We start from the raw sequence: 14,705 nt of genomic DNA, 5'->3' as shown, positions 1-14,705 counted from the left end.
AGACTTATTGATTTGACAATTAATCACTTGTAATGGGAAGGAGTTCGGATTTTTAAGCGTCACAACTTCAGAGCCTACACAGAAGTTTGTTGGGGTTTTGTGAGCGATACATTTTCCAGCCAAAAGCCACGAATGGCACGGTTTCCTGTGTACAACTTACATATTTCTTCTTACATATCTTTGTGTTTGTGTCTGTCTGTGTTTGCTCCCCAGACGGGACCCCCTACACGTGGTGGGTGGGCCGGGGCAGTGAGAAGCACTTCTACTGGGGAGGCTCGGGACCCGGCATCCAGAAATGTGCCTGTGGCATCGACAGAAACTGCACCGACCTCAAGTACGACTGCAACTGCGACGCCGACCTCGCACATTGGTGAGTCGGTCTTTCATGTAAACATCCAGCGGGAGCACAAACCACTTGGAGTGTATTGATTAACGTCCTCACAGTTTAAGTTTTACATTGATTGTGATTAATGTCTGCAGACAGAGATGCCAGAAAAAGGTCGGACAGGGCTCCGACTCTAACTGGGGACCAATCACTATTGTTTGATCATTTCATATTTCTCATTTTATCAGAAACAAGCGGTCTTACATCTGTATTACACTTAATAGACTTATCTTAATATACCAGGTTAAAAATGCATGCGTACTAAGTTGTGATAAGTTCTGTTCTTACCATATACTATACTCATCTTAAGGGACATGCGTATGTACCAGACGTGTACACATCCCTAACAAAAGCAAACACACAAACCTCAATTTGATATGTTTTGTACTTTTGATCCATAGAAATATTATTTTATCTCTATTTAAAACATAAAACAATATATATAATATTATATATTCATTGGTCTCCAGTTTCAGGATGATACCTGATTTTACACGATGGTTTGCAGCCCAAGTTGCATCCAAGGTCCAAAGTTAGCATCTATCATTACTGAACAGTTAAAGCATTATTTTGTGGGACTATATTAAAAAACCCTGTTCAAGACTCCTACATCCACTGTGCAGCATTTGCAGCCCAAATATAAATATCAGTTAAGATTAATGTTTGTAGCTCTGGACCAATTTTACGAGTGTTTATTAATAGAAAGCTGAGTGCTCATGAGAATGAAATACGTTTGTTGCTTTTCCCTAATGCAATACATGGTTGGTTCTACCCTGCAGGGCGATACCACTACTTTATTTGAATGTCTTATACATGGATCATATGGGGGTCAAGCAGACTGTTTTGCCTGAAACATGTAGCCTCCGCCTTGACCTTGCAGCCTTAAAGCGCATACTGAAATTGTCAGCAGGAGTTTGAGTTTTTAACACTCCAGCAAAGTTAAAGTGTCAACCCGTGTAACTTTGCCAACAAAAGTTTTAGCAGTCTAAAATAATTATACTAGAAATGAGAAGCTGCTATAACCTACATACATACAGACTTGAATGTCTGAGTGTTAAATCTTTCATCTCAAATACCTCATTGTGAACTGGACCCATATCTGAGCTTTTCAAAGGAACTTCTATTTTACGCTCACAATATTAAATATTTCAACCATTGCCTTATATTCAATAACTCCAAAGGTCAGTGTGCTTAATAAAGGCCTTTTTTTATTTTTAAGGACTTGTTTTGTCACAGAGATTTTAATTTGATTTTACAATTGTATATTTAAAAAAAAAAAAAACTCTGAAACCCTGAATAAATCCAGCAAAGTAGTGAAGTCAAGTTGCGGCCTGATGACACAAATCTCAAATTCGCCTGAAGTAGTTTGACAATCTGAAAAATAAAAAGTCTTGACTGAAGAACTGCGGAATGATTGTATTGCCATCGCTGCTAATTGCATATGTTAGCATTAATCTGCATAGTCAGAAATCCGTCTTGGCCGCGCGGTCTGATGAGATGTCTCACTTCAAGACGCTGAAGTGGTTGGATGATGAACGGCACCAACGGCAATGCGTTCACTTAAGAGCGATGTTTCCCTCCAGAACCAACAGTTTGTGTTGCTCAGCTCTCTTAGCCCGCTGATGGATATTCTCATTAAAGCAAACGCATTGTTGTCTAGTGGGTGTGCGCGTGTGTATAAATAGTAGATGTGTGTAATTGCAGCATGTTCGCAAGAAGGAGAGATTTTACTTGATTTCATGTTTCTCTCTGCTCTTCTCCACAATTGAGGATATTATAAATAAGTCGTTCTCCGTCTCTATTATTAATGTATGCATTAATGTCTAATTCTTTGGCTGAGCGAGTTTTTGAAATAATACCACTATAACTCTATTTCCACTCACTACCCATAATTTCAGCAGCACAGACACTTATGCTCACTCAGATACATAAAATACACATGAACAAAAAGTTCATTGAATTAATCAAATATTTTTTGATATGGTATTATATCATCTGTGGACTAGTTCATAGAAGCTGTTTTATTTACAGTGTGTATTGTTGTTGTGATATGATGTCAATCATCCCGCAGGAGAGAAGATTCCGGTCTCCTGGTTTATAAGGAACACCTACCAGTCAGCCAGGTTGCCGTGGGTGACACCAACCGACCAGGATCTTCAGCCAAGCTGACTGTTGGACCGCTGCGTTGCCAGGGAGACAGTAAGTGGTGTCATTGAGTTGTGGCTGCACATTTTAGCAGCTTTAGAATTTTGATTTGATGGGAAGATAGGTAAATGGAGGGCAACCTCCTTACCTGCATCTTCTGTGTCTCTTCTTCTTCAACTTTGAGGCCAGAGTGTTTCTTCTTTCTCTTCTTCTTCTTTGCTTTTGGTTTATTGACGGTTGGCCACCAATGTCAATGTACATTATAGCCATCTACTGTATCTCTCATGACCCCCTGACACCCGACAGCCCCTCCCTCCCCACTCCATCTGCACTGTGCTTTGATTCAAAGAAAGTAAAAAGGTCGGTTATGCAGCCGGAGGGCCGAATCTGGCTGTGCTTTAGAGCAACCACTAAGATATAAAAATAACTTCACACCTTGCAGGGGGTCTGCACAGGAAGATGAGAACTGGTATGAGTGTTGGGGATTAGCTGCCAGTGTGACAAAAAGGACCTTTGAGTGATGCAGGAGAACTGCAGGTCACAATGGCCCTAATTAGAATTGTGTGCATTAATGATCTTGTCTGAGTCATCCCCCCGAGAGGATTGGTTTCATTTTCAAAGTAACTCTCAGCTTGTTGCAGAGGCGTGGCTGCATAACCTTTTGTGAAGGGCTCATCAGAGGTTGAATTAACAGAACACCTCCAGTCTCTTTAATATAGGACTTATTAAAATGCCCCTGTTGACACTGTGTCTAGTGTTTTAACAGTCAGTGGGAGCTAAAGGAGACAATTTTTTTTAAATATAATGTGAACTTGTAGGAAATACAGGTTATATGTTCTTTTGAAATACTGGTGAAAAGAATACACGAATGAATAGTTTTACTATATGGGGGAATTTATAGGGAGAATAAGATTGTTCCCAAAACTAAGGTCACTTGACTTGACAGTGTATTCACAGATTAAGGTTGTGTTACCAATAAAGAATAAAAGTTGGTTTATGATGCCATTTCAAGCATGGTGGTGTTGTTTCGGAAATGCCACCACACTGCTAAAACAGGTGGCATTACATGGACAATGGAACACAAAGATCATAATAATCCTTCATCTTCTCTCACAAGGTCATTTGTGGCCTTAAGGAGGGTCAACTCCTATGCAGGGGAGCAGCCTCAAAACAGTCTCTAAAATTCAATTAAAACTGAATAAATTATCAGATACTGGGCTCCAAAAGAGACACCCTCTTGTCTGAAAGTCAGGGTTTTGGGATAAAACCCTGCACCCAACAAAAGGTCCTGTAGCCCCTTCCTCTCCTTGATCTCCCTCCACTCTGCTTGACTCAGCCTTTCTTAATGCATTCTCTCTATGGAGTGAAAATTACTCATAAAAACCCAGTAAATGTCGGCCGTCTCCATTACTATTGATGTATTCAGGGATGTAATAGAGGGAGACTGAAAGGATGTGTGATGCCAGCGAGCAAAGTGCCAGGCATCTTACAATGATAGCTGGATACATTTATACACTCACACTTGAATTACTGCCTGAACTGGCCATTTCCAGCGACAGCGGCATGGTAGGAAATTCACTGCAGCTGCCGAGGGAGCAAATCACACGGTAGAAAAACTTAGACGGAAACACATCTCAAAAACTTTCACTCCAGGCAAGAATATACACGAAATGATGAACGATATGGTGATTATCGCTCTCTTTGTTTAGGTGAGTCAGTCAGTCATGGCTATCGAGTTGTTTTTTGGCACAGATTTCAAGTCCCCCACAGTGAAAGCACAGAAGACGTTCCACTCTGCTGCAGAGGCGCCCCATCTTTGCCGTGGTCGCAGTGCAGCAATAGTATTTATCAATCGGTGTCATCAGCTTAAACACGTGTGAGCATCAGCATCAAATTCTCTCGACGATTGAAACTAACCTTGGTTTGGATTGTTGCCTCACAGCAAGAATATTCTTGAGTTTTTCAGGTGTGTTAATATAGACAGGGCGTAAAACTGATGCAGAGCATAAACGGTCGTTTGAAAGGGGAGCATTTTTTGTTGTTTGAAAATGACTTTTGAAACGAAGCTGTTGTATTATGGATGTAGCCTTGGAGGAATAAAGTCAATGGATGGATGGAACTGGACAAAAGTATTTCTATCCTTCAACGAGGTGTTGAGAAATCTTTGAGATTAATAAATTAGCAAGAAGCAAACAAAAAGTGCCACTCCAGTGTTTGCACAGTATTTAGGCTGTAAGCTGCAGTTTTTAGGACATAATAAAAATAAACTCTTGACTTTGCTGTTGACGGTTTGGATGTGGCCTTGATTAAAATCTACAAGGGAAAACACTTCATGCTAAGAGTACAATCGTGCACATTGTTATTTCAGGATTGGCCCTTGATTGTGCCAATCACTCAGAACAACCCTTGACTGTCGATCAACTGTGGAAAATAACTAGATGCGTACGTTTTTGTGCACATGACATGTGAGTGTGTAGGTGTGGACAGATATCTTTGTGACTGGAAAAGTACTGTACACAATAAATACAGTCTATTTACCATATTACTTATTTGTAGTTTGTGTTTTTACAAAAGTATTGTTATTGGTTATGTCTTACAAAATCACGCACGGTCCTGCGTAAGCTGCAATCATGAAAACAACTTCTTTGTAATCAGTCAGTAATTGTACTTCTGAGTGACTTCACATTGAAAGCATCAGTAGGTGGTCATGTGTGTTTATGTGTGTGTGTTCTCGGCACAACTTGCATCCATATGGCCAAATAAAATTGTACCTGAACTCTATTCAGACACTTTCTATCTGAACACTCATCCTCCCGCCATTTATTCTTTTCCATCTATGGTCCCTGTAGTTTTGGTGGTTTTTAGTTGCAAACAACAGATATCAGATGCAGAAACACACACACACACACACACACACACACACACACACACACACACACACACACACACACAGCGAGAGGCAGTTTAATCCTTGCTGCTTCCCTTGCCGTCTATTCTTCTAATCATTGTTGGCACACAGCTCTCTGTGGGACATCGGGTCAACTGGAAGACACTCACGGATTCTGCAGCTCCGTCGTATTGACCTCCCCCTCTTTCCCCTCAACTCCTGAGCTGGGTGTGCTCACTTTGTCCTGAGTCTACCTGCAGCGGGTCAGGCCTGCAGTGTGTTCAGGTCGGCATGGATTGACTTCATCACGCCTCTAAGGCATCTGTTGCACTTGGCTCAATGAAACAGTTCTCTTTCTGGATTAGAGCGCGCTGCCACACAAACTCATAAAAGTCAAACTGACAATGGAAACTTTATCTTAAGGATGTAGAACACCCCACAACACTGTGGCACAGCTCCGATCAGTAGCTGCAGGGCTGGATTAAAGGGTAGCATGCGATTCACATCAAAATACCCAACGCTGACCTGTCAGGATACACAACCATCCTGCTTCACAGCGCACGTCAATACTCCGAGGCTGGCATGTGTTGTTCTTAAGGCTTTCTGCGGACCTAAGTCAAATCAGTATAGGCAGCCAGGAGCCTAGCAGCTTCTTTGTTCACTATTTAGCCTCAGGTCAGCTATGACTCTTTTCCTTTGACTGTATATAAAGAAGTATTACGCTTCTCCACTTCCTCCCGCTCTCCAGCAATGAAGCCAAAATATCCCTAATACCATCTGAGCCATCTTGCACATGTGGAGCCAAAGTCTGTGCAGCAGCGGTCGGGGATGGAGCTGTGGAAGCAAGGTTCCACCTCAATCAGACTCTGACTCCCCACATGTATGACCGTCCTCTCTTTTTATCTGCTCTGTCTCCCGAGACAAACACGTATGGACGCAGCACAGAGCAGGAGTAAAGTCAGTATCTGGAAAGTAATATCCTGTGGAGAGGAAAAAGCAAACATAGATCTAATCTCAAGTGCAGGGCGGCATGATCATAACGTGGATAAGGCGTCATATATAATCTATTTACTGCTCATTATTCCCACTAAAGGGGATAATAGAGTGGAGCAATGCAAATCTCAGTGGACTGTGATCTGCATACATGTTTTACTGAGACATGGGGCAGGAGATAAAACTGCAATGGATCACTGTCATGCACTGAAATGCTCACTCTGTCTGTCTGTCTGTCTGTCTGTCTGTCTGTCTGTCTGTCTGTCTGTGTCTCTCTCTCTCTCTCTCTCTCTCTCACCACAGAAAACCCCACCCGTTCTCCTCACTGATGTCTCACTCATTACGGTCCCCTCATCGACACTCTGGTGCCGCTCTCACTAATGTCCCCTCATCGTTGAGCTGCCAACACACAAACGTAACACAACTTAATGACCCACGACATCACATCTGATTGAGTGTGTGTGTAAGTGTGCGTGTGTGTGTGTGTGAGAACGAGAGAGACTTATCCTCTGTTATATTGAGTGGCCGGATAAACTTTAAAAAGTAACTTTAAAATAAAGATGACTTTGAGGTATGTTTGCCATAGTGCTGGCCAAGACAGCGGAACATGGGAGCATACATTATAAATTTTGCCCATTAAGGCATATTAAACGTATATTAAAAAATTTCACACGTGAATAGGTGCTCCCTACATGATTGATGCTTCTCATACTTTGCATGGATCTCTGTCTCAGTGCGAGCAATGATGATTGGCGGCCATATAATGGGTTTTCATAGGCAAATGACTAATGTCTTAGTCAGTCAGGGAATGTTTCTGTGAGGAGGTACTTATGTGTGTATGCGGATGTGCAAGCTTCTGTACGTGTACTTCTGTCTCTCTGTGGTGGGTACAAGAGGGAGGACGACTTTCTGTGTGAGTGTGAGCGTGCATGCGCCAGCCTTAATGAAGCCCATTTCCATGGCTAGTTTAATGGCAGCCCATAGAGTCACGGGCAGACAGAGAAAAATTAGGCTCATTTATTGATGTTAAAAGGCTTTGGACATTTTAATAGAACAGAATGAAAATAAATGACGGCAAATGAAGCAAAGCAGCACATATTCCATTATTATAATGTAATGCACCTGCTCTGAGACATGCTTGGTCTGATCAGGGACCACAAATGAAATGTGCAGATGGGTCACCTATGATGGTTCAAAACTAATGAATTGGTTTGTACCGATTAGTCACTTATATGCCCATTTGTTACGTCTTTCTATTTGAAGTCATTTTAACATTAAAGGTCCTGCCTTTAACATTTCCTTTATTTATGTTTCTAATTAATTATATTTAGCAGAACTACGACTAAATATATTTGATGTTACAGTTTTATTGGTCATTTTGGAGGCTGCAATTTGTGTGGGAGTTGAACTTCATGGCATGATGCTGACAGTTATTTAAGCTTGGTTTGTCCACCCTATTCAAATCAAGGAGGCAAAATGGAATACTTTTTTGTATAATGCAATACAGCCTCCAATACGATCTTATATGGCTAAATTAAAATAATAAATACATATAACCTCATATAAACAACAACACGTATAGGCTAAATGTTATATTACACTGCATCAGTTTTAGTCAGGGGTTCCTAATAAACTGAGAACGGTGTGATGGTACCCCTGAGCGCTAAAGATTTCGTGCTAAAAACGGATGACAAGCAGCGTAATTACAGAGCGAGATTGAAAAGCTACGCAGGTCTCAGTTGACAGACTCCAACTAATTACCTGGAGATTCAAATGCTACATTTACCGTGAACATACTGTAGCTAGACCATAAAATGACGTGCCACATATGGCTCAATTATTCACGGATGAGATGAAACACATGGTCCGAGTGTTAATGTGAAAATGAGCAGAGAATAAATATAACTGAGATGTGCCACAGTTTAACACCACACTGTATATGGAGGTTCAAGTGTTTTGAACAGTGACATCTGAGCCTTACCCTTGGGGGCACTCCCACAGGCAGAGGTGTCGCCTTCCAAAATAATTCCTGCTGTTCAGTCATTTGATGAAAAGTCCTCCAGACAACTTAGCACCTGAAGTACGTCGTGGAATAAGTAGCAATTGCAAAACTTAAATTAGATTGCACAGAAAGTCTATTGCGGAAAACTTACTAATAAGTGATCTGGCAGGCCTGAGTTCAGAGATCTAATGTGATATATTAGATGTCACATCGTGTCTACATGCAGTATGTGCACGGATGCGAAATAATTAGTAAGAGCTGTTATCAATGGATATTTATAGTCCGGTGGCGTTCCGTCAAGTCGAGCAAGACAAGCGGTGCCTGACCGGTAGTAGCTCATATTTGACATCAATTAGAACGATACTGTAGTGGAAGCCATATCTCTCCTGACATCCAAGAATATAAAGGATATCATTTTAACTGTTTGTACTCATCTTGTAATTCAATGCAATTTTCACGTGTATTTAATCTGCGGATCTTTGACGGGTGACTGGCTGCAGACTACAGCTTCTCAAGCGACCCTTGACTCAACACATGCTTTGTTCTTGGTTTGAAGTTGTCTCATGGGCTGGCATTGCCCAACTGCTTCTACCACTGTGATGAATATCAATGTTTTATTCTGGTCCATAGTTGGTGGAGTAAACAGCTGAACGGTAGATTAGGATTATGGGTTTTTATGGAAGAGAAGTCGGCTATTAGACTCTGCTCGCCTGTTAAAAGTCAGTCAAAGTCACAGAGTGCAAAACAGTGTGCATGAATTGAGTGGTTGATTGTGTGTGTGTGGTTGAAAATGTCCGTGTTAATGAACTGCGACAGTCCAGTCAGTCATCCGTACCATCTGCTGGTCCTGGCACATAACCCATCTGGTCAACCACAGACAAATGAATCATCTTGTTGGCTTCTGGACCCTTCACAACTGTATCTGACATCAGGTCAGCCTGTGCAGCTCAGTACGGTTGTTTGTGTATGTGTCGATTCATTTGTTACACTCGTAACAGCTGCTTTCAGTGCTAAAAAGAAGAAAAAAAATTGTCAGTAAAATTAATTTCTGGATCAATGTTAAAAATTTTTTTTTTTAAAACATCATCATTAAAGCTCAAACTCTTAATTTAGTGCAAAAACAAAAATTTAAGTAAGAGGTTTGTTGGGTCTGCATTGAAATGTGCAGGGGAATTACAGATTGGTTATCTGCTTAAATGTGATTGATTTACTTTTGTTGGTGCACTGAGATTTCTCAACAACTTTCTCTGAATTCAACACCGAAATGCAGGCTGCAAAAAGCAAGAGAAAAGAAACAGCAGCAGCAGATTTTTCTCTTTCCTCATTTGCTTTCCAAGCGTTGATCAAGGATTTGGTAAAATTTCTTTAGTAGTCGTAATAGTAAGCAAAAGCAAGTGGTGAGTAATTTCTACTGTAGCAAAGACTTTGGGGCAGAATGTGAGAAGGCAAGTGTCCAAGTTTAGTTTTATTAATCTGTCCCATGAATTGAAGTAATGTGAATAGCCAACATCACTAAGACCCACAACAGACAGACAACATGGTTGACTAATGGTGTGGCATACTATTTTCTTCCATTGCTGCGACATCATTGCACAGGGGAGTGTCCATACCTATAGGGGGCATCAGAGTTCAAGGTAAGGGAAATTATCTCATCAGAGTCTAAAGCAGTGTACGAACCTTCTGGAAGCAGAATGATGTGTAGAACAGAGGTGTGTGATTGGATCTAGAAGTGAGAGCGGGAGTCCTCACACAAAGAAGCTGTACCACTTAGTCAGAACTGCAGGCTAAGTTATTTTAGATAACTTAACATTTTCTCTTCTTCTTCTTCTTAAACTTTTAAGCCTCTTTAAAGTTCTCCTCCCGTACTGCTCACACTTTCTCACCTCCGGATCCTTCAGAAGGGCTGAGGTGCTTGGTGAGTAACTTCTATCTTTTCAGGGATCTAGTCTTCTGAACTGTGAGGCAGGAATTAATTTCATAGAGAGAGAATTTTCATAGAATTTCATCACCTGGTGCAGCTCTTTGCAAGAGGATGAGTTTACTATGGCTCCAGATGTTTGGAATATCCTTGAAACCATAAAACATAGTATAAGCTTTGAAAGAATAACATTAACACCATTCAAACATTCCAGGGTCTGAGCATCAGAGGCCGCGGACATACTGAAAATACTACTGAAATGGTCCTGAGTGTTTTTCTGGAGTGCATCACACAATAGGACCAAGGACGTCCAGCCGAAGTGACAACAGGATGAGGAGTTCTGCTTTGGTCTCACCTTGAGAACTAAATAGACAGGAGGAATGAAGGCTTCCTAAATACATACCTAAAGAAATTGCTTGAATGCCCACCGCAGGTTAGAGGTCCCTCCTTTGTGTGTCTGTCAGCTGGTCATTTCCAATGAATTGAAATTGGTGGCATAACCATCAAGGTACCATGGTTACTGGTCGAATATTTGCCATGTCTCCGTCAGGAAAGACATTTGTGTGCCGATACCGTTTTTGGTTTGATAAACACTTCAATACGGGAGAGATAAATGAGCCGCGGAGCCCGGCCGACCATGTTGCATCTGTGGATCTGGCACTAGGGCAATCAGAGGTTCATGATTTGGCTTCGAGAACAGTGTTCTCACACTAACACTCAGTTCTCACTTCTTTCTGCTTCCCCTTTTTTTTTTCGTGTTCGTGTCCTTTGCCTCTCACACCATGGATTCCTTTACAACCCCTCCTCTCTAACCCTTCCACCTCCATCCTTGCTTCTCGGTATCTCTCCCTCCTCCTGAAGCGTGACTCACCTCCCAGCTGCTTTTCTATATCATTGTGTCCGTCTTGCTTCTGTGTCTTCAACGTTACTTTCGCTTTATTGCCTGGAGCTCTTGTGGTCTTATTTAGTCCATGAAAACAGCGATCACACCACATATAAGATACATATTTGTGTTATCTATGTATTTGTGATGTTATTGCCCTGAGCATCATCTTAGCCTGAAGCAGGATATTGTTTTCCGTGGATGTGTGTTTGTTGCCTGCATGTGTGTACAAAATAACATGGGAAACATGAGTGGATGTGGTTTTTCCCACTGGGTGACATTATAACCTGCAGGTACCTCCCAGTCGAAGGTCAACAAAAATAAGCTCTAAAAGCCATTTCTCATGATATCTCTACTAATAATAGAGGGACATTCTAAAGCTATACGTGACATCATGAAGTCATAAAGAAGTAATGTAATGTTCAAAAATGCTTTTTTCAAGGTACTTCTGCATCCTATAAAGCTATATACAAATCCTAAGGCTTGTACAGACTGAATTACACTATGAAATGGCTTTATTAGAATATAAACTGACTGAGTGGGGTACGAACAGCACACGCAGAGTATGCATCAACCCTCCCATGATCTTTTTGGCCCAGGAGGTAGAGAGGGTTGTCCACTGACCAGGAGGTCGGTGGCTCGATCAAAGTGTCCTTGGGAAAGATACAGACAGTGTTTGAATGGTGTGTAATAGAAAAAAGATCTGTGTGTCAAAGCGCTGTAGGAATTTGTGCGTGAAGGCGTGAAAGCAGCTTGTGATGTTACGATAACATCAGTCAATAAGACTGAAAAAGTGCTATATACAATAAATACAGTCCATTTACCATATTACTTATTTGTACTGTGTGTCTTTACAAAAGTTCTGCACATGCTGCAATCATGAAAACAACTTCTTTGTAATCAGTCAGTAATTGTACCTCTTAGTGACTTCACATTAGAAGCATCAGTAGGTGGTTGTGTGCGTGTGCATGTGCATGTGCGCACTCAAGCTTGGCCGCTATCTGCCCTTGGTGACAGGATGTGAGGCAAGGAGCAGAGGTGGAGGAGCTCAGCCCTGTCATAGGGGAACTCTTATCGCACTGAACCAGAGGACGCACACAAACAAACACAGATGCACAGCCACCAACACACATACATGTGCATATGTTTGCACAATTTACACACATAAATGGCTGTAAGCTCATACGCCTGACAGGAAGCTCACTGGTGCAGAAATAAGTCAATGAGCAGATTATTTGCATGACAGATAATTAACCAGCAGCAATTTTGATCGTGGATAAACATTTGTAACTCATCTACCTACTAATTTCACAAATGGCTGACTGTATGAGGAACATATCTCAAAAAGGGACAATATATTGTAGAACTGTTTGAGGAGGACTGACTAATGTCAAGGAACAATTCCAAAGTAGCTCCGGAGCATTAACACAGGACAAGGAACCAGGCCTGGTTAGAACTAATATGCAGTTTGAATTTGCCGTCATCGCCTCGGCTTCAAGGAAATTGGAATCATTAATTTGTCATGCATGTATATAACATGTTACATATATTTGTTTAATCATTGAAATATTCATCAATGGTTCCGTTGATCAGTAGTCGCAGCCCGAACACCGCTGCTCCCCTCTTCCTGTGTTGCAGGGTTATGGTGGAGGGTCTGAGGCCGGTCCTCTGAGGCATCAGAGGGATCTCACACAGCTGATACCACATTAGCCTTCCCTCTCCTCCTCCATCTCCTCCATCCCCTGCCCTCAACATGGCCCCCCAGCTCCTCCCCCCCCCCCTGCTGCCATCTGCCCTCTGCACTACTTCACTCCCCTCTGCTCCTCCACTTCTTCCATATTCTATCTTCTCACCCCACGCCTGGCCTCTTCTCCCTCGTCTAACTTCTTCTTGTCCTCTCTCCTCAGCGGTCCTCTCTGCCCCCCCCCCCCCCCCCCCACTCTCCCCAGCCTCCTCCTCCTCTCCCACCCCCTGCTCTTCATCTTCCCTGAGTGATAGGACCGACACACAGATATGGCGAGGGGTTGAGGGAAGGCGGCGGAGAAGTCGCTTCATCAACCACAGTCTGATAATTCATCAGCAGCTGTTTAGCGTGCCGCTCCTTTGTCTTCATTAGCAGTGGCTGGTCTCGCTTCATTCAAAAGGCATTAGAAAAGGTTGTAATCTAACGTTTGCCGCGTGTACCCTTGTCTTCTTCCCAGGTATTCATTTAGACGGAGAGAAAATTCTCTCTCTCTCGCTCTCTCTCTCTCTGTTGTTTTGATAACATCTATATTCTGTTGAATATGATTGAAGTTGTAGGAAATTACGGGCTACATTAAAACCTACACTGGGACTTTGAATAAGCCTCATTAACCAGTGACTGTGAGATAGCAATGTTTTATCCACTGAAGATTTATAGCCCTTTGTAATGAAATGAAAATGGATGTAAAGCCTTTTGAATTCGGCGATGAAGTTATTCTGCGGCTTATCAGATCTGAATGGCGGCGTGTGCCACGGAGAGATGCTGTGTTAAAGATATAACCGTCTCTGTTTTCCAACAGATAACTACTGGAACGCCGCCTCGTTCACCACGCCCTCGTCCTACCTGCACTTCGCCACCTTCCAGGGGGAGACCAGCGCCGACATCTCCTTCTACTTCAAGACCAGCGCACCTTATGGCGTCTTCCTGGAGAACCTGGGCAACGCCGACTTCATCCGCTTGGAGCTCAAATGTAAGAGGCAGGCGAGCGGTGCTGTGTGTACATGAGTCACTTCTCTCCCTGTTGGTCTCTCTTACTCTCCCTCTCACTGTGATGTGTGAGGTTTGATCCAGCAGCAGTTAGTCTGACAGTGCTGGGCGCGCTCACTCACCACACACACACACACACGCACACTCAGTATGACACAGGCACACTGGCAGATGCAGACACACACATCAGCAAAAAGCCATTTGCCTTCCTGATTATGGCACCACTGCAAGAGAGAGCAATCATTTATTTAAGGTGATTGGTGTGTGCAATAATTATGTCCATTATGAACCTCTGTTTAACCAAATCACCCATTTTCAGGGTTGACAAAACACGAGTGCTCTGTCACACACACAGATACACACACACACACACATCCACACTCTTACCCTCTCATTTCGTCTTCTTACAAAGATATCTATAAAACAAATGGATTGATGGTGAAATGGGTTCATTATTTCATACTATTTTCTTTTGTTTTATCATGTACACAAACACACATTATGTGTTGTATTTAAGTAGTAAAATAGAAACAAATCACCATCAACATTTTTATAATTTGTTGCCAAAAATACTTTCAACACTTTTTTTAATGTGTCAAACGTTACATTGCAGCCTGGAGCCTCTGTGGAATTATTGGGTGTTTTCATAAGGTAGAGAGAGTAAAATAGCAGCTGGATGGATTTGTTTGTGTTCACCACCACTAAGTCTGCAAGAAATACAAAATTTAGCGTGTGCAGATGTTCTAGATCAAGCGCTCTGC

At 42.2% G+C, this 14,705-nt stretch overlaps 1 protein-coding gene across 1 annotated transcript in view; it reads left to right on the top strand.

Annotated features, from left to right (window-relative positions):
• Positions 1 to 14,705, top strand: part of cntnap2a (contactin associated protein 2a) — a 314,161-nt gene that overhangs the window by 259,117 nt on the left and 40,339 nt on the right. Inside the window, exons 16-18 of the mRNA XM_053412914.1 lie at positions 214 to 370; positions 2,457 to 2,584; positions 13,757 to 13,927. Coding sequence (XP_053268889.1) covers positions 214 to 370; positions 2,457 to 2,584; positions 13,757 to 13,927 — 456 coding nt within the window. The remainder of the gene's footprint in view (positions 1 to 213; positions 371 to 2,456; positions 2,585 to 13,756; positions 13,928 to 14,705) is intronic.

Source organism: Pleuronectes platessa, chromosome 20, assembly GCF_947347685.1.
Source record: "Pleuronectes platessa chromosome 20, fPlePla1.1, whole genome shotgun sequence".
Classification (NCBI taxonomy): domain Eukaryota; kingdom Metazoa; phylum Chordata; class Actinopteri; order Pleuronectiformes; family Pleuronectidae; genus Pleuronectes; species Pleuronectes platessa.
The sequence above is the reverse complement of the archived record's forward strand: the minus strand, read 5'-3'. Positions and strand labels throughout refer to the sequence as shown.